The sequence below is a fragment of the Hyla sarda genome, chromosome 2 (genome assembly GCF_029499605.1).
Source record: "Hyla sarda isolate aHylSar1 chromosome 2, aHylSar1.hap1, whole genome shotgun sequence".
Lineage (NCBI taxonomy): Eukaryota > Metazoa > Chordata > Amphibia > Anura > Hylidae > Hyla > Hyla sarda.
Window position 1 is genome coordinate 262,428,642 of NC_079190.1, and position 20,644 is coordinate 262,449,285.

A 20,644-nucleotide genomic window follows, 5' to 3' on the forward strand; every position below is an offset into this window, starting at 1 on the left:
TAAGGGGTTAAATGTATTTAATTAATTAATTAATTTATTTTTTATTATATATTTTTTTTATTATATTTTATATTAATTTTTCCACACCACATTTGCACTCATTTTACCTAGCCCACATTTTGCACACAAATCCATTTCATCACCTATATATACCTAGAGGTCTGTTTCCTCTTTTTATTGTATTGTATCTATCGGCACGTAGGGTACGTGAATCACAAGTACCTCGGTATATATTATATAGTGTGAGCCCCCCAACCTTTTTATTTTTTCCACAGTTAATAAATGACTTTATCCTCAGTCATACATAATTCCGATCAGCTTTACTGTCATTAAGTTAGGCTGCTTTTGGATCACCCATGAGCTAATCTGCTTTTATAATATTAAAGGGGTTCTCCGGTGTGTAAACATCTTACATGGGGACCCCCAGGATCTTGCACGCGGCACCCCGTTTGTAATCAGTCCCCGGAGCGTGTTTGCTCCAGGTCTGATTACGGCGACCACTGGGCCGGTGGCGTGTTATGTCACACCTCCGCCCCCGTGTGACGTCACGCTCCGCCCCTCAATGCAAGCCTATGGGAGCTATCAGTGACAGTGACGTCACACGCTGCCGGCCCAGTAGTCGCCAGTAATCAGACCCGGAGCAAACACGCTCCGGGGACTGATTACAAACGGGGTGCCGCGTGCAAGATCACGGGGGTCCCCAGTGGCGGGACTCCCGCGAACAGGCATCTTATCCCCTATCCTTTGGATAGGGGATAAGATGTCTAAGCACCGGAGTACCCCTTTAATAGTAGAATTTAACTTTAAGCTGGGGTCTTGTCTTTTATAGGCACCATATAGCAATTTATATCAAACAGACCACTTCCTTCCCCCCTCCATCTCATCCCCCCACACAAAAATGTTCCCCTCTCCGATGTATTATTTTTTGTTGCATGACTATTGTCTTTATTTGAATTAATAAATGAATGAATCAAACATTAATATATCAGCATATGTTAAAAATAAAAATAAACATTACTTGAAGTACCCATACTATGAAAGGGAACACTTTTCCCCTTCTTTGACATAGTTTCCCCTTTACAATGTGAACATCATATATGTGTCATGTATGTACTATATAACTAATGCATATGTAGCTGAAAGTAAGGACTGAGGAATTCACGTTTATCAAGATAAGTCAGTATATTCATACCTCCTGGAAAAAATGTTCACAAAAAGATACCCCTTGACCACTCATTTTGTTTTCTTTTGTCACAGTTTTGGTGACACATTTTAGTGTATATTTTAGGCACTTTGAGGGAGATTCATCAAAACCTGTGCTGAGGAAAAGTTGCTAATTTGCCCATGGCAACCAATTACATTGCTTCTTTCATTTTTCAGAGGCCTTTTCAAACATGAAAGAAGCAATCTAATTGGTTGCTATGGGCAACTGGACAAGTTTTGATGAATCTCCCCCTTTAAGTTTTGGCTTTTATGTTGACTTTTGCATTGAAAATCTTTTTCATTTTGCCAAGTGTCTAAATACAAAAATCCAACTGTAAGTACTTGTTACAAGGGAAAGCATGGCCATGATGGCTGCATCATTACTAATACAGCAGTGCCATCTACTGTACGGTTTTATTAACATCCTTTTAGAATGATCAAATTATTAAAATAAGTTATAGTGGTCAAATACACTCACCCACCACTTCTTTACGCCTGTTGCCTTCAGAATTGCCATCATTATTTTTGCTTTACTGTCTACAAGGTGCTGGAAACACATTTTGGTCCATATAGACATGATGGCATTACACAACAAATCTCCCAACTTCAGATTTTTTGGCTTTCACATCTATGATGAGGATCTCCCATTCAACCACATCCCAAAGGTGATTTCTTAGGTTGAGATCTGGTGACTTTGAGGCCATTGGAGAACAGTAAACTTATTGTAATGAATGAGATTATTTGAGCTTCGTGACATCAGAAGATGGGAGCACTGTGGTCATAAAGGGATGGACATGGTCAGCAACAATACTCAGGTAGGCGATCACATTTTAACAATGTTCAATTGGTACTAAAGGAACCAAAGTGTGCCAAGAAAATGTCCAGCATGTGATTACACCACCAGGCTGATCTGTCGATACAAGGCAGGATTAACCCATGCTTTCATGTTGTTTACGCCAAATTCTGACCCTGCCATCTGAACATTGAAGCTGGAATTGAGACTCATCTGTCAAGGTAATGTTCTTCCATTTTGGTGAGCCTGTTCGAATTGCAGCCTTGGTTTCTTGTTCTGTCAGGAGTGGCACCCTATCTGGTGCTGTAGACATCTGCTTAAAGGGGTAGTCCAGTGGTGGAAAACTTATCCCCTATCCTAAGGATAGGGGATAAGTTTGAGATCGCGGGGGGTCCGACCGCTGGGGCCCCCTGCGATCTCTCTGTACGGGGCCCCGGCTCTCCGCCGAGATAGCGGTTGTCGACCCCCGCACGAGGCGGTGGCGACACGCCCCCTCAATACATCTCAATGGCAGAGCTGGAGATTGCCGAAGGCAGCGCTTCGGCTCTGCCATAGAGTTGTATTGAGGGGGTGTGTCGGCCGCCGCCTTGTGCGGAGGTTGACACGCCCCCTTCCCGCGGGCTGTCGGGGCTCCGTACAGGAGATCGCAGGGGGCCCCAGCGGTCGGACCCCCCGCGATCTGCAACTTATCCCCTATCCTTAGGGGGCAATTCTGCCACATGGCGTTTTTTGGCCAAAAAACTCTGCGGCCAGATGTTAGCTGTAAATCAATGAGAAATCGCAAAATTATTTTTCCACCTGCCGTTTTTCAGTTTGACTTTTTTATTTTTTGACTTTTGATGTTTTTTCAGCTCCTTGGCAGTTTTGCTAAATCGCAGCATGTTGAGCCTATGGCGTTTTTTTTCCTGAAATCGTGGTGTTTTTCTCCCATAGAAGTCTATGGGAGTTAAAAAATGCCAAGAAAAACGCCATGGGGGTTTTAACTTTAGCGTTTTTGCAGGAGGTTTTTTATTCTCTTTTGGACTTTAGCGATCCAAAAAAGTGATGGGGATACCTTTTTTAATAAAATTGTATAGCTTAGAATAACCTGGAACACAGAGATAAAGTAAACAATAAAGAATATGTTAACACACAATATCTAATATACAAGATTTTCTATGTATTCATAACCCTTATTCAGAAATATACTTTCTTATGTTTTTAGGTAAATAATAAACATTTATTTTTACTTTTTACATCCCAAGAGGTTCCATTCTACTTAAAGGTGATAATTTATGAAAAATCCATCTTTTGTTTAAAGGGGTTATCCAGGAATAGAAAATCACAGCTAATTTCTTTCAAAAACAGCTCCATGTCTGTCTCCAGGTTGGGTGGGGTTTTATAACTTTGCTACATTCACTCTAATGGAACTGAGCTGCAAACCCACACCCAACCTGGAGACAGATGGGAAGCGGCTTTTGAAAGAAAGAAGCTCTGTTTTTCTATTTCTGGATAACCCCTTTAAAACCAATTTTTTGCAATCTTCATGCCTGAACCATATTTATATTTTATTTTCTGCCTTCATAAACTTATTGCCTTGACTTATATTTCAGCATTTTCCTTTATCAGCCTTTGTGTCTTTGCAGTAGATATTGTGGAACAATCTATATTTGTGAGCAGACAGAAAAGGGATTTTATCATCTTGTGAAGTTATCTCCTATCCACAGGATGAAGGATAACTAACTGATCACAGGGGTCCGACTACTGGGGCCCATGCAATCCCAAAAATGGGGACCCAAGTCTCCAAGTAGAATGTAGTGACAGGTTGAGCATTCACGCCACCGCTCTAATTATTCTCTGTGGGGGCTCCCGCAGTATAGCATTTGACTGTATCTGCGGCTCCCATAGAGAATGAATTCTAATGGGAGAATCGGATTCCAATTTTTGGAATCACAGGGGGACCAGCGGTGGGACCCCCCACGATTGGATATTATCCCCTTTTATGTGGATAACTTTACAAGATGAAAAAAATGTGCTGTAGGTAAAATGACCTCCATCCCTTTACTGTTCTTCTTCTCCCTCATGGATCTGATCACTTCCTGGTTTCCTTTCTGAGCTCTGATCTTGCTGTTGCCAGGTAAAAGAGCGCACACTTTCCCACAAACCCCCTTGCTTACAAGCACAGTGGAGACCGACTGCCAATACCTTCAGGAAATTGCAGATAAACTAAGCATGTGTGACCACCTAAGTAAGTCGTAACCAAGGGCATCAGTTATCAAGGCAACACAGGCACTTGGGGATTAGTAAGTCTATGGGGGAGATTTATCAAAACCTGTGCAGAGGAAAAGCTGACCAGTTACCCATAGCAACCAATCAGATTTCTTCTTTCATTTTTGAAAGGGCCTCTCCACAATTAAACAACAAATCTGATTGGTTGCTATGGGCAACTGGACTACTTTTCCTCTGGACAAGTTTTGATAAATCTCCCCAATATCTCTAAATCAGTAAATTTCCAGCAATGCTTGTACATTTGAAATGTGTTATTTTTTTTTAAATTTCTCATAATTTATCAAATTAGACCTATTTTCTTAATAGGACAACCCCTTTAAACCCCTCAACGACGCAGGAAGTAAATGTACATCCTGGTGTGGTGGTACTTAACGCACCAGGATGTAGATTTACATCCTGTACATGACCGCGATCATCGGACCAATGCTCGGGTCATGTGCGGCAGTTCCCGGCTGCTATCAGCAGCCAGGGAGCCACCGGTAATGGTGCACATCACCTGATGTTTGCATCATGCTGATGTTTGCCATTAATCCCTCAGATGCCATGATCAATACAGATCACGGCATCTGCAGCAGTGCGGCACTTTGAATGGATGTCTGGCTGTCTCCTGGGGTCTTCTGCTCTGGTCTGAGATCGAGCAGACCAGAGCAGAAGATCACCGATAATACTGATCAGTGCTATGTCCTATACATAGCACTGAACAGTATTAGCAATCAAATGATTGCTATGAATACTCCCCTATGGGGAATATTAAAGTGTAAAAATAAAAGTAGAAAAAAGTATTTAAAAAAAGTTTAAAAAAATTGATAAATCCCCTCCCCCAATAAAAATGTAAATTGTCCCTTTTTCCCATTTTACCCCCAAAAAGTGTAAAAAAAAAAATGTATTAACATATTTGGTTTCACCACGTGTGTAAACATCCAAGGTGTTTTAAAATATATTGTTAATGATCCCATACGGTGAATGGTATGAACGTTAAAAAATACTCCAAAATTGCTGCTTTTTTGTAACATTTTATTTAAAAAATTTATAAAAAATGTATTAAAAGTTTTATATATGCAAATCACAGATACATGCAAATACACAGATCACAGCGCAAAAAATGTGCCCTCATACCGCCTATAAGGAAAAATGAAAAAGTAATAGGTCAGCAAAAGAGTGGGATTTTAAACGTACTAATTTGGTTAAAAAGGTTGAGATTTTTTTAAAGCAGTACAATAATAGAAAAGTATGTAATCGTGGGTATAATTTTAATCATATTGACCCACAGAATAAAGAAAACATGTCATTTTTACCATAAATTGTACAGCGGGAAAACAAAACCTTCCAAAATTTGCAAAATTGCGGTTTCCACACAAATAGTATTTTTTTTGGTTGCACCATACATTTTATGGTAAAATGAGTGATGTCATTACAAAGGAAAACTAGTTGCACAAAACACAAGCCCTCATTCTTGTCTGTGGATGAAAATATAAAAGAGTTATGATTTTTAGAAGGCAAGGAGGTAAAAACAAAAACGTAAAAATAAAATTTGTGCAAGACTTTTATATATTCCTGTGCCCGGGCCTCAAAAATAAACAAAAACTTTAACTCACCTTCCTAGGTTCCCCCGTTGGTCCAGTACAGGCCTCACGGTCCAGCTGTGCAAACCTTATTCAAATTCCTGGGGACGGGGATGCTGCAGAGCCGTCGGCACAAGAGGACATAGTTTTAAATTAGAGGGGCAAAGGTTTGAAAGTAATATCAGAAAGTATTATTTTACTGAGAGATTAGTGTAACGTACCGGCAGGACTGGTAGTGGATCCTCTGGACCAGAGAGGCGATGATGCGGGTTGTACTAGAGGACCGGTTCTAGGTGGTTACTGGTTTTCACCAGAGCCCGCCGCAAAGCGGGATGGACTTGCTGCGGCGGTAACCAACAGGTCGTATCCTCCAGTAGCAACTCGACCTCACTGGTAGCTGATATGGCATGGTACACAGGGAGCAGGCAGGAGCGTAGTCAGACGTAGCAGAGGTCAGGGCAGGCGGCAAGGGTTCAAAGGCGAGTAGACGGTAGCAAGGGTACGGCAACAGGCAGGGCAGTATACACAGTATGGAACGCTTTCTCAAAGGCACTAGGGCACAAAGATCCGGCAAGGGCAGGAAGGGGCAGGAGACTTTTATTAGGGAAGGAGGCAGGGATAATTAGCCAGCACACCAATCAATGGTGCGCTGGCCCTTTAAATTTACAGAAGGTGGCACGCGCGCCCTAGAGAGCGGGGCCACGCGCGCCGGAAGGCAGAGCCAGTCTGTGCCGGGAACGAGGAGCCAGGTAAGTCAGACAGGGATGCGGCACGTGAGCGGGGACCAGCCACCACAGCAGCCGTGTCCCCGACACAAGGGATCCCAGGCTCCCGGTCAGTGTGACTGTGCGGGAGGCACCAGGATCCCGGGAAGGGGGAGCGGGGAAGCGAGTGCTCCGGTCGGGAGGCGGGGACCGGAGCACTGGCTGTGACAAGTAGTGGATGCATGGAATAGCCTTCCTGCAGAAGTGGTCGCTGCAAATACACTGAAGGAGTTTAAACATGCATGGGATAAGCATATGGCTATCCTTCATATAAGATAGAGATAAACATAAGGTTATCCTTCATATAAGATAGGGATAGGCATAAGGCTATCCTTCATATAAGATAGAGATATACATAAGGTTATCCTTCATATAAGATAGGGATAGGCATAAGGTTATTCTTCATATAAGATACGGCCAGTGACTATTAATAGGATTCAGATTATTGGGCAGACTAGATGGGCCAAATGGTTCTCATCTGCCAACACATTCTATGTTTCTATGTATCACCGGCCACAGCGATGTCCCGCCCTGGCCAGTGATAGGCTGAGCCCACTGTCATGTAAGGAGCTCTGGCCGGCTTCTTACATGACAGTGGGCTCAGCCTATCACCGCTTGGGCGGGACATTGCTGCGGCCGGAGATACGCCGACGTCTGTGGCGTCCCTGTCCCCAGGAAGTTGAATGAGGTTAGCACTGCTGGACCATGAGGCCTGTACCGGACCAGCGTGGGAACGTAGGAAGGTGAGTTAAAGTTTATTTTGTTTATTTTTGAGCCCCGGGCACAGGTATATATAAAAGTCTTGCACTACAATTGTCCTTTAAGGCCAAAATGGTCTGAGTCCTTAAGGGGTTAAGTAATGTGGACAACCATCTTGTCCCTAGTCATCTTACTATTCTACATAAATTGTCTGCTGAAATACGTTTATTGCTGTACCACTATGTATCAATATGTAAATGTAGAATGACTGTAGGATAATAGAATTAATATTATGTCAGCTCATCTAAATGTTACTCCATCATTACCACTAGAAGATACACACACTGATAATGTCTTTCCTCCTACACTCAATACTTTATGTGCAATGTGTCATACAAACCTCAGATAAATTGGTCAAATGCTTAGTGGCCAATTTTTTTTAGTAGATTATTTTGTAGTTATTTATAGTCAAAATTGAACTCTGTATAACTGTTCATTGAGAGAGCAAGAACGCAAACTAAAGAAAAGTATTTCCGAAGTTCCAAGTCATCGCTGTTTCTTGCGTTTATAAATTACATTTGTTTGCAATTCTGTATTGCTCCTTACATAAAGAGATACAGAAGATGTACGTAAAGAGATACAGAAGATGGGCACCATTTCACAGTGTAAAAAATATATTATACATATAACCATATTATGCAAACATCATTTTACTTGTGTAACACTAAGATTCAAATGTATTGCATTGTCCAATATACTGTATATCAGTGAGTGAATAAAGCAGCTATAATGGATATAGAACCTTCTATCATCTATTACATTGTTTAGGGCAACACATGTATTGAGCTGCTACCAGTGTTTCCAAAGACGACACAAATGTAATTGAAGGTACACACCAGCTAAATACATTTTCAAAATATAAACTTATATTCTATTGTCAGAAAATTAATGAGAATGCAAAAGACTTTTAACACTAATAATGCTCTAACTGAGCCACCCAAAAACAACAGGGGGGGGATGCCTACCATCCAGCTGGCACATGTCTATAATGTTAACAATATTCCACAATCCCTGCCATGATTAACATTGAGATGCAAAGTGCATAAAATACAAGTAAATGCAACTATTAATACATTGTAATATAGATAAAGTGCACCATACAAATGTCAAAAATAATCAATGAAATTAAGTAAAGTTCAGACCAAACATGTGTATAACATAATGCAGTATATAAATAATGCAGATTAGAGGCTGAAATATCAATCTAGGAAGAAAAAATGACTTCAGTTTTAGTGATAGACAGAGGATCTGAGGAGAATATGCAAATAATGATTAGGAGGAAGACATGTGGCTCTGTTTAATCCCCTGTGTTTCATCACTCTAGGGGACTTCCTTAGTGGTATCTTTGTTGCATTGTCCATTATATATTGGTAAGTGCATAAAGTATGTATCATAGTCATAAAACCTTTGTCTGTTATATTAAGTCACTTCTATTGTGCTGCATTTCCTGCTTGTGCCCATCCTTTAGATTCGATTGTTGGCAAATCCCATTCCAACTGCATTGGTGGGTAAAAGGGAAATGTCAGCTCTTTTTTGCCATTGTGTAGGCTGTTTTGGCATGTATCTTACATGTCACCTTTTCTTCCCTTCTAAATCATACACAGGTTGGCATGATGAAATGTCATCATTGTTCCCACCTGCTTTAGCCATCAGACCACCCAGGCCACTGGGTGAAAGAGGCCTGCAGCCTGTGTCAGTAGGGATCAGTTTGGAACAGGAATCGGTGATGGAATTTTTTCAGAAGGTGGTGTATAGTACTTTTCCTGTCATTACGGTGTGAAGGTATTTCTTAGGCAAGTAATGGCACTATCTCTGTGGTGCTTTTCCTCAAAGCCCTGAGTAATGCTATTTAGTTGGATCTAACAGGTAGTTTCAGAGATGTGGCTTTTGGAATAGAAAATGTTCCACATATTCTGCCGTTGAGGTTGTAGTCATTTACCAATAGGTTGTTACTATTATTAAAGTCTAAGGCAGGTGTAACACATGGCAATTTTTGGAAAACTAACACAAATAGCTGAGTGTGAAACCACGCTAAATATGCCACAGCAGTATTTTTGTTAGTATTTTGTTAGCCAAAATGAGTGTATCCAAAACACAGAAGAGGGTCAAATCTTTCCATTCTCAGTGTTTAATCCACTACTGGTATTGAGACTAAATACTGTCATGCGAAAGTGGTCTAAATATGAATATTCATGGATACAAGGTGGATGTCTCTTCAAGCAGAGTCTTGCTAAAAGCATAGTTAGATAATATAGGTCCCAATGTGGGACATCACTAACTACCTCATGTTATTTATAGTAGATTTGTCTGAATATGAGGCAGAGAGGCTTTTGGACTGTGGTATTATTGCAATCTCTGTATTTTTTTTTTAGTCTAAGTCTAAGGCACTGGGTGGTAAGATAGCTGGCCTACAAACATCTGACCTATGACACAGGATTAGTTCATTTTGAAAAGATTTAGCAAATATCTGCTACACTGTTAAATTTGAACAAAACGTAAGAATGGATAATTCTATGTTAAGTGGGTGGATAAAATAACAACAGTTATATATAGTGGCCCAGATTTATCAAACTGTGTGAGAGAAAAAATAGAGGGATTTTACTACAGCAACCAATCACAGTTCAGGTTTCACTTTACCTCAGCTCGTTAGCTGAGCTGTGATTGGTTGCTGTGGGAAAATCACTCTATATTTTCTCTCACACAGTTTGGTAAATCTGGGCCAGTATGTACTGAAAAAGTTTTGTACAGTGAATTATATTTTACACTCTTATTTAAATGAATTACACATGCGGCATAGTCTAGGAACAAGCCATACACATGGTGTGGTCAGTTACACCTTTAATCTCCATAGACATTACAATTATAATAGGCTTACTCTTTACCTTTTCAGTATGCAAATATGACTAGGGATGGAGGTAGACTAACCAGCTTTGCCGTCTCCAAATTCCCTGTGGCCTGGAGGAGGAGAAACTAGCTCTGAAAGGAAAGAACTAGTAACACACCCACAAGTTCAGTCAAAGATTCCAGAGAGAGCAGGACACGTCGGAGCAGTTAAGGTACATTTACATTCACTCTTACAATATCTTGTATTTTTAGCTTGGCTTAAGTTATTACCTGTATCTCCAAGAGATGCCCCTGTTTGCCTTTGTGCTAGCTGCACTTTCTGATACCATGCTTGTTTTGGCAGTTATACAATTGTTAGTATGTGTTTATCATGTGGGTACAAGTATCGAGACATACATTCTAAAAACGTCTACTTTTATAGGGAACTAGTCCTACATTTCTATATCATACCTGATGGTTAGATACAGTGTGTTACTTCACTGTAGTATTTTGTGGCAGTTTTTTTAAGCAAAACCAGAAGTGAATTCAAATGGAATGGGAAATATTAATTACCGTAAGTACTTTATACATCTACTTCCTGCTGGAGTGACTTTTGGCTCAGAAAACACACTAAAACATCAGTGGTGTTATATATATATACACACATACACAGTGACCCCCCCGACCTATGATGGCCCCGACATACGATCATTTCAACATACGATGGCCTCTCAGAGGGCATCGCATGTTGAAGGCAGCATCAACATACGATGCTTTTGTATGTCGGGGCCATCGCATAAACGGCTATCCGGCAGCGCTGACTGCTTCAGCTGCCACCGGATAGCCGTTTACGGTGCCCCGTGTGGTCCGCTGACGATCACTTACCTGTCCTCGGGGCTCCGGCGCATCCTCTTCGGGATCCCCTGCATCGTCGTCGCTCTCCATTGTTGTCATCACGTCACTGCGCACGCCGTCCCGTCATCCAATAGGAGCGCGTGTGTAGCGACGTGATGGCGGCGACGGAGAGCGGCGAAGGAGAGCGAGGATGCCGGGGAAGCAGAGGCCTTGCCGGAGCGTCGGGGACACCCCGGGGACGCGGCGACTGCGATGGAGGGTGACATCCCGGGCAGCGTTGACGGTCCGGAGCGGCGGGGACAGGTGAGTACAACTTCCTCTACCAGTGGTCTTCAACCTGCGGACCTCCAGATGTTGCAAAACTACAACTCCCAGCATGCCCGGACAGCCGTTGGCTGTCCGGGCATGCTGGGTGTTGTAGTTTTGCAACATCTGGAGGTCCGCAGGTTGTAGAACACTGTCCTATACTTTACATTGTATTTTGAGGGACCACTGTTTATGTATTTGTATATATATATATATATATATATATATATATATATATATATATGTGTGTGTGTGTGTGTGTGTGTGTGTGTGTGTGTGTGTGTTGGCTTTGAGTGAATGTAAACACTTTTTTTCACATTCAGAGGTTGGAATCTGATATTTCCCCATTCCTGCTCTTATCTGAGAATTGGAACAATTGTGTCAAGTTCCGGTAAAGCTCTTTGACTTAAATAGCCTGGACGCCAGACTGATACATTGTAGTAAATTATTATTGAAATTTGTGAAACAATTGCTGTATTTAGAGTTTAGGAATAAGTAAAGTAAAAGGGCTTAGTAAGAAAGCAAAAAACTGTATATTATAACCCTAAATATATTTGCGTATATTTGAGCATCTGACAGTTGTCTTATTAATGTGTGCCCAGAACTACATCATAAATTGTATGGTAAATGCATCATGGACTACATCATTTGTTGAGGATTACAGTACGTACCGGTAGTGTATAATTGTTTTAATAAAACAGCAGAAAGTTAAGCCAAACTAAGTCTTCCTGTTCAGCAGAGCTGGTACATAGAGATTGCTTCTTGGAAGCACACAAGCTATGTCTGTGTTTGCCGGTGACTTTTCTCCACTGGTTATGTTCCTAAACCACTAGAGTATAAATAGAATTAAAAGCTGTATTTTCTAGGCAGCTTTCAGAAGTCAGTACTCAGTACCACCCATATATTCTCAGAGGTTCAGATCTTACACTTCAGATCTCTGAAATGTAAAACTGAGCTTCTGGCTACATTCTATTTCTTTAACCCCTTAACGACCAAGGCCGTAAATTTACATCCTAGTGCTGCGGTACTTAGCGCACCAGGACGAATATTTATGTCCTGTACATGACTGCGAGCATGCAGCCAGGGACCCGCCGGTAATGGCCGACATCTGCGATCGCGCGGATGTCTGCCATTTACCCCTCAGATGCCATGATCAATACAGAACACGACATCTGCGGCAGTGCGGTCAGAAATATGGATGATCGGATTGCCTGCAGCGCTGCTGCGGCGATCCAATCATCCAGAACGGCGCACGGAGGTCCCCTCCCTTGCCTCCACAGCCTTCCAGGGGTTTTCTGCTCTGGTCTGAGATCGAGTAGACCAGAGCAGAAGATCACCAATAACACTGATCAGTATCAGCATAGCAAAAGTATAGCAAGGATTGCTATAAATAGTCTCCTATGGGGACTATTAAAGTGTAAAAATAAAAGTAAAAAAAGTTTAACAAAAAAAAAGAAAAATCCCCTCCCCCACTAAAAATGTAAAATGTCCTTTTTTTCCCATTTTACCCCCATAAAGTATATAAAAAAAAAATGTATACACATATTTGGTATCACCACATGCATAAATATCCAAACTATTAAAATAAAATTTTATTGATCCCATACAATGAACGGCGTGAATGTAAAAAAAAAAAAAAAAAGTTGCTGCTTTTTTGTCACATTTTATTAAAAAAAAAATATATATAAAAAATGTATAAAAGTTTTATATAAACAAATGTTGTATAAATAAAAAGTACAGATCATGGTGGAAAAAATGAGCCCTCATACCGTCGCTTCTAAGCAAAAATGAAAAAGTTATAGGTTATCAAAATAGAAGGATTTTAAACATACTAATTTGGTTAAAAAGTTTGCGATTTTTTTTAAGCGCAACAATAATAGAAAAGTATGTAATCATGGGTATCATTTTAATTGTATTGACCCAAAGAATAAATAACACATGTCATTTTTAACGTAAATTGTACGGTGTGAAAACGAAACCTTCCAAAATTTGCAAAATTGCAGTTTTCTTTTTTATTTCCCCACACAAATAGTATTTTTTTTGGTTGCGCCATACATTTTATGGTAAGAAGAGTGATGTCATTATGCAGGATAACTGATCGCACAAAAAACAAACCCTCATACTGGTCTGTGGATGAAAATATAAAAGAGTTACGATCATTAGGTTTTAAAGATATGTAAATTCTATTCTTCTACATACATCTCATCCACACAGACTGAATAGGGACTCAGGGCTAAAACATCTCATTCTTATAGATGGGGTATGAACATCAGGGCAAGGACAAGAAGTAGATCAGAAGAAAAAAAAACAGCATGCTCCTTCCAGGTGTACAAGAAAGATGTGCCCTTCCTTAATGCTGATAATATGAAGCACAACATTCAGATCTGCCATGCTTTCAACCCACTACCATATAAATAAAGTGACATCTATGACTGCTCTTCTATTCAAAGGCTGAATTTAAAAAAGGCAAAAAATTGTAGGGACAGAAGCAATGTCAGATACTTCTGTGCCAATTTCAAAGTAATGTGAACCAACATTTCAGTACACCTCCAACATGGCAAGAAACATTTCATTTTCTAACTACAGGACTGCCTGCCTCCCACTCACATACCTCCGCCTCACCCTCTTACTGCTGGAATCCCCCAAGGCTCTGTCCTGGGACCTCTATTCTTCTCCATCTTTAATTTTGGCCTGGGGCAGATTATAAAATCCCATGGCCTTAAGTACCTCTTCTCTGCTGCCGAGACTCAAATCTACCTCTCCAGTACAGATCTGTTCTCTGTGCTATTCAGGATCCAAGAGTGTCATATCTTCCTTCTTCTCCTTCGGATATATCTTCCTTCTTCTCCTTCCACTTTCTAAAGCTAACCATGGAATAAAACTAATTGTCACAACCCATCTTGCTCCATTCCCCCATTTAATCTATCAATTACAATCAATGGTTTAATCTTTTCCCCAGTCCCATGAGTCAATTGCTTCAGTTTAACCTTCGATTCTGCTTTGTCTTTCAAACCACACATCCAGGTCCTGACCACCTCCTGCTGCCTCCACTTCAAAAACATTTCTCATACTAGCTCTATTTTCAACTATGACTCAACAAAAATGCTGGTGCATGCCCTCATCATCTCCCATTTAGACTACTGTAACATCCTCCTTTGTGGCCTTCCATCTAAGGGCTCGTTCATACGGCCGTCTGTCCCCTTACTGTTTCTACCGTCCAAGTTCCGTTATTGCAGCTTTGAAACGGCTTTCAAACGGTTTTAAAGGGATTCCATTGATGTCAATGGGATTTACCGCTATTTACAATCCTTTGTCAGCCATTTGAACCCGTCTGCTCTCATTTCCCTTTTTTTAGCGGGAGAAATGACGACGCATGCACTATTTTTTCTTCCATCAAAAATAATAGAATAGAAACGGATATTATAAATTTAACATTGAAGTCTATGGGTAACAGATTGAAAACAAATGAGCCCTTAATGTCTCCATTTGCACCCATTCTTTCCAATCCTTTTCTCATCCTTTATTACTTCTGAGCATGCTCAGAAGAGGTTTGAGGAACCAGGAAGTAGCCAGGCAATAATAAAAACAGAAAATAAATGGATTGAAAACTGATGCAACAGGATGCCACTTAATGGCATCCTTTTGCATCAGCTTGCATCCGTTTGTAGCAATGACGGGAGAAAAGTGGTACGGGAGACCATGGCTGTGGGAACCTAGCCTAAGACGTTTACTCCCCTTCAAACCATCCTTAACTTTTCTGCCCAACTAATCCACCTCTGCCCTGACTTCTTCTCTGCCTTTCCCCTCTGCCAATCCCTTTACTGATCTGTCCTAGCCTCACATAATCTCAGATCCTTACAAGATCTCCGTCTGGGCTCTCCCCATGTCTGCCCTTCAAACAACCATCTCCAAGATTTCTCCCATGCTTCCACCATACACTAGAACTCACTACCCTGACAAATCTGACTCTCATTCACAACCTTTAAAAGTAACTTGAAAACCCATCTATTCGGAATAACTGTAGAAAAACCCTGCTGCTTCTGTACTGCTCTATGAATTAAAGGAGTTGTCTGGTGAAAAATCACTTTTGGGATAAGTTACAGATCGCGCGGGGGGAGGGGTGGGGGTGTTTGAGGGTCCGAGCATTGGGACACCCCCGCGATCTCCTGCATGGGGTCCCGGCAGTCAGCTGGAAGGGTGCATGCTGACCCCCGCACGGACACGCCCCTCCATGTACCCCATAGGACATACATGGAGGGGGTGTGCGGCCGCAGCTTCCTGTGGGGCTCGGACGCCAGCTTCCAGCAAACTGCTGGGGCCTCATGCAGGAGATTGCGGGGGGGGTGGTCCCAGCGCTCAGACCCCCCATGATCTATAACTTTTCCCCTATTCTTGGATAGGGGATAAGTTATTTTTCACTACACTACTCTTTTAAGTAAAATATTTCCTGTCATTTACTTCATTCATTTTTATTGCACTTGTTTTGGATTATGTATTTTAATAATAATTATAATAATACTAATAGGCCTAAGATACATAAATATCCTGTTTTGATATGATGCTAGTCAGTCAATAAGATACATTATTCATATCTGACCAAGGTAATACACAAATAATTCACAGTCCCTTATGTCTGACATCTCCTACCTGTTATTGTGCATTCTTTAGTTTTTTTTTTATAGATTGGGATTTCCCCTGTGCTGATAATTGTGATTAAACAATGACAACTGTATTTTCTATGATACAACCAAAATAAATAAAAAGTGACAATTCAATTCTTCAATTAATGTAAAAAGTCTATTCACCCATCTGTTCAAGCTACATTTTAGCTCATCAATGGAATCATTTCAAGGAATAAACATGTGCATGTAAACAGATATATGTCCACCCATCCCACATAATAACATCTCATCATCAGATTAATGACATCACAGTTAATATGTATAGAGCACTCTCAACTATATTAACACATTCATACTATTGTTATAGAAATCCATACATTCTCACATACAGAAATAGAGTGTATAGTGTTAACAAGTAGTGATTAATATAATAAGATGGCCTGCGCTCACCATAGTTTGCAATGCGTGTACTATGCAGACATTGCACCATTTGTTAACAAGCAGACCGCACATTTAATGGGAGTTGCCAAGAGAGGATCTCTCCACCTTTATTGAGCAACCTAGTTAAAGCCTCATAACAGATACTAAGATCAGTAGAGCTAAAGCCTTGTATGACAAATCCTGGCAAATGGCTAGTGTACATGCACACCACTGAATCCAGGTATATAAAACTAATGCTCAGCTAAGAGACTGAAAGGAGTAATAAATACTATAGGTTACTAAGTATGGAAATCATCAGTGGGTGTTTTAAGAGCATATTTAATAAAAACACCTTGCTAATATTGTCATAAAAATATAATACTTGAAGGTATTCTTATGAAACCTTCCGTTTAAAAAAACGTTTAAAAATATTTTTGTACATGTCATAAAGCATAGTGTTTTGGTGAAGATCCCTTATTTAAGGGGTACTCCGGTGGAAAACTTTTCTTTTTTTAAATCAACTGGTGCCAGAAAGTTAAACAGATTTGTAAATTACTTCTATTAAAAAATCTTAATCATTCCAGTACTTATTAGCAGCTGAATACTACAGAAGAAATTATTTTCTTTTTGGAGCACAGAGCTCTCTGCTGAATCATGAGCACAGTGCTCTCTGCTGACATCTCTGTGCATTTTAAGAACTGTCCAGAGTAGGAGAAAATCCCCATAGTAAACATATGCTGCTCTGGACAGTTCCTAAAATGGACAGAAATGAAGGCTCAGTGCCCCGCGGCACTAGCGCCAAAGTATTTTCGGCAGCGGCCGCCAAACGGAATCTCCGCTAGCTGAATTCAGCGTGAATGCACCCTAAAGAATTCAGCATGGGAAGGTTGCAATATACAGTCATATCCATAAATGTTGGCACCCCTGAAATTTGGAAAATGAAGCATTTCTCACAGAAAAGGATTGCAGGAACACGTTTTACTATACACATATTTTTTCCCTTAGTGTGTATTGGAACTAAACCAAAAAAGGGAGAAAAAAAGCAAATTGACATAATGTCACACCTAACTCCAAAAATGGGCTGTATAAAATTATTGCACCCTTTCAAAATTGTGGAAAAATAAGATTGTTTCAAGCATGTGATGCTTCTGCAATATAATAATCACACCTGAAAGCTGATCTAGATTTGCCTTTGTCCACAGTGGGCAACATTATCAAGAAGTTTGCAATGCATGGCACTGTAGCTAATCTCCCTGGGCATGGACGGAAGAGAAAAATTGATGATAGGTGTCAACACAGGATAGTCTGGATGGTAGATAAGCATCCCCAAACAAGTTCCAAAGATATTCAAGCTGTCCTGCAGGCTCATCAGTGTCAGCGCGAACTATCCATCGACATTTAAATGAAATAAAATTAAATGGCAAGAGACCCAAGAGGACCCCACTGCCAACACAGAGACATAAAAAAGCAAGACTATATTTTGCCAAAATGAACTTGAGTAAGTCAAAATCCTTGTGGACAGATGAGACCAAGACAGAGCTTTTTTGGTAAAGCACATCATTCTACTGTTTACCGAAAATGGAATGAGGCCTACAAAGAATGGAACACAGTACCTACAGTGAAATATTGTGGAGGTTCAATGATGTTTTCGGGATGTTTTGTGGCCTCTGGCACTGGGTGCCTTGAATGTGTGCAAGGCATCATTAAATCTGAGGATTACCAACGGATTTTGTGTCGCACTGTACAGGCCAGTGTCAGAAAGCTGGGTTTGCTTCAGAGATCTTGTGTCTTCCAGCAGGACAACAAAGCGCTGGAGAGTTCTGAAGTGCCAGCAATGAGTCCAGATGTAAATCCCATTGAACACCTGTGGAGAGATCTTAAAATTACTGTTGGGAAAAGGCGCCCTTCCAATAAGCGAGACCTGGAGCAGTTTGCAGAGGAAGAGTGGTCCAACATTTCGGCTGAGAGGTGTAAGAAGCTTATTGATGGTTATAGGAAGCAACTGATTTCAGTTATTTTTTTCCAAAGGGTGTGCAACCATTAAGTTAATGGTGCCAATAATTTTGTCCAGCCCATTTTTGGAGTTTGGTGTTACATTATGTCCAATTTGCTTTTTTTCCCCTCCCTTTTTAGTTCCAATACACAGAAAGGGAATGAACATGTGTATAGCAAAACATATGTTATTGCAATCCTTTTCTGTGAGAAATACTTCATTTTCTAGCAAAATGTCTGGGGTGCCAACATTTATGGCCATGACTATATGTCCTAGACCAATGTTTCACGAACCTGTCTTCAAAGATCTCCAACAGGACATATATTGAAGGTTTCGCATTGAGAAAAAAAAATTACATCACCTATGCAACATTACAGAAATCCATGACTTACCTTTTATGATTTCTTGAGAACAGTATTGGCAAACACTGTCCTAGAGCAATTTAGTCCCTCCATGGCATCGCTCATGCCTACAGAGTCAACATATTAAGATTGAAGTCTGAACCTGTTTTATTTACATTTATTTTATGTTGCAGATACCATACATAACATGGAACTTGAAAGAATGGCAGATTGGGCAGATGAGACTGAAGAACCTGCCAAAGATCCTCCTCCTGAAACTTGTTGGGAAAAATTCCATACCACAATTTCAAACTGGATGCTGCCACCTGACCACAGAATTACATATATGGAGAGGGCAAATTGTTTACCGCCTCCTATTTTTATTATTTCTATTAGCATCATTGAGGTATGTAAGGAATCCTTATATCTATCTACTTCCTGGTTGACGGCTGTTTTTTCTTGTTTCTGGATCAAACACATTTTTCCCCCCAAATGTCACAAGAAAACCTAAAATATTCCCCATTCATCTGGGAAGAGTCTATTAAGCCTCCATTCTGCAGGTATAGGTGGGACTCACACTACAAAACTTCCTTGCAAATTTCCTCTACCAAAAACCATAACATGTTATTTGAGGCAAATTCAAGCACAATTTCCATGTAGAAATTCTGACTGGAATCCTCATGGAACCAAAGCCCTATTAAAAGAATACTCTGGTCCTAGACATCTGTCCTAGATAAAATGTCGTCTGATCGCAGGGAGTCCAACCGCGGGGACCAACGCGATCTCTGGCCTGGAACCCTGAACATTTATGTTCAGAACGCCAGCAGTGCTAGGCTTCGGGGTGGCTGTGGCCATCATGCTCCCTCCATTAATGTCTATGATAGCTTTGTGCATGTGGTTTTCTGGGGTGCCAGGCAGAAAATCGCGGGGGGGGGGGGGGGGGTCGTCCCAGGGGCCGGACCCCCACGATTAGACACTTATCTCCTATCATGTGGATAGGGGATGAGATGTCTAGGAATGGAGTTCCCCTTTAATGTCAATGGAAGATCCTGACAAGGATTATTTTCTGCTTCATGAATGCTTGAATCTGACAGAAAATACTTGTGTGCCATAGTTTTTTGCATGGATAAGCAGAGACAATTAGTGTGTAGTGTGAACCCAACCTAAGGTTGATGTACCTCTTCTTTTACTGTATTGAAAAATGTAGTCAACTGCTCTTTTGTATGCAGAGGGATCCTGTCTATGTGTTGGACTGTCTATGTCAGAGACTTTCATTGGAGGTATACATTTCTCAACATACTGTATACACTCGATGAAAGGCATGAATTCATGTTGTTTGCTCATATATATATATATATATATATATATATATATATATATATATATATATATGGTCCCCAATCATGTAAGATTCTTAGTGAATACACCAATAGATGTCTATTATATTCCATGTAATGTTCAGTAACTGTAGAGTGCAGTGAGTGTGATTCATTTTTACAGAACTGCTTTTTAACGTTAGCCTGACCTACTTGTAGTATTAAGAGTGATCCCTACTACTATTATATTAAATCTACAACAATTATTTACCTGTAAAGACTAGACAAGCAAGAACATTCCAATAAAAGATGATTCCATTATATATCCAATTACCATTAATCTGTACTAGAACCTAGTCATTTTCACTCAGGACACTTCACCTTGTATACTTGTCCTATCCAGTTATGATTCAGAATATGCAGCTGTATCCACTGAGCCCAGGGTATTTATATTAAGCCACTCCTTTATTTAATAGGGGTGAGCTCAGACCATGACATCTTTATGGCTGAGCCACAAAATCAGTCATTCCCAACCAGTAACCAAATGATTAAAAGAAAATAAAGGAGCTGCCTAAATACGCCAAAATACTTTAGAAGTATATTCCAGCTTATATACAAA

General features: G+C 40.5%; 1 protein-coding gene across 3 annotated transcripts in view; it reads left to right on the forward strand.

Annotated features, from left to right (window-relative positions):
- Positions 1-4,091: 4,091 nt before the first annotated feature.
- RHBDL2 (rhomboid like 2) overlaps positions 4,092-20,644 on the forward strand; it is a 43,320-nt gene continuing 26,767 nt past the window's right edge. Inside the window, exons 1-5 of one of the 3 annotated variants that reach the window (XM_056560593.1) lie at positions 4,136-4,223; positions 8,674-8,719; positions 8,954-9,093; positions 10,240-10,405; positions 18,904-19,115. In XM_056560593.1, the coding sequence (XP_056416568.1) occupies positions 18,918-19,115 (198 nt within the window). In that variant the 5' untranslated portion in view covers positions 4,136-4,223; positions 8,674-8,719; positions 8,954-9,093; positions 10,240-10,405; positions 18,904-18,917. Of the gene's footprint in view, positions 4,224-8,673; positions 8,720-8,953; positions 9,094-10,239; positions 10,406-18,903; positions 19,116-20,644 lie in introns of all 3 variants that reach the window. The other 2 variants (XM_056560592.1, XM_056560591.1) reach the window with 2 other exon arrangements.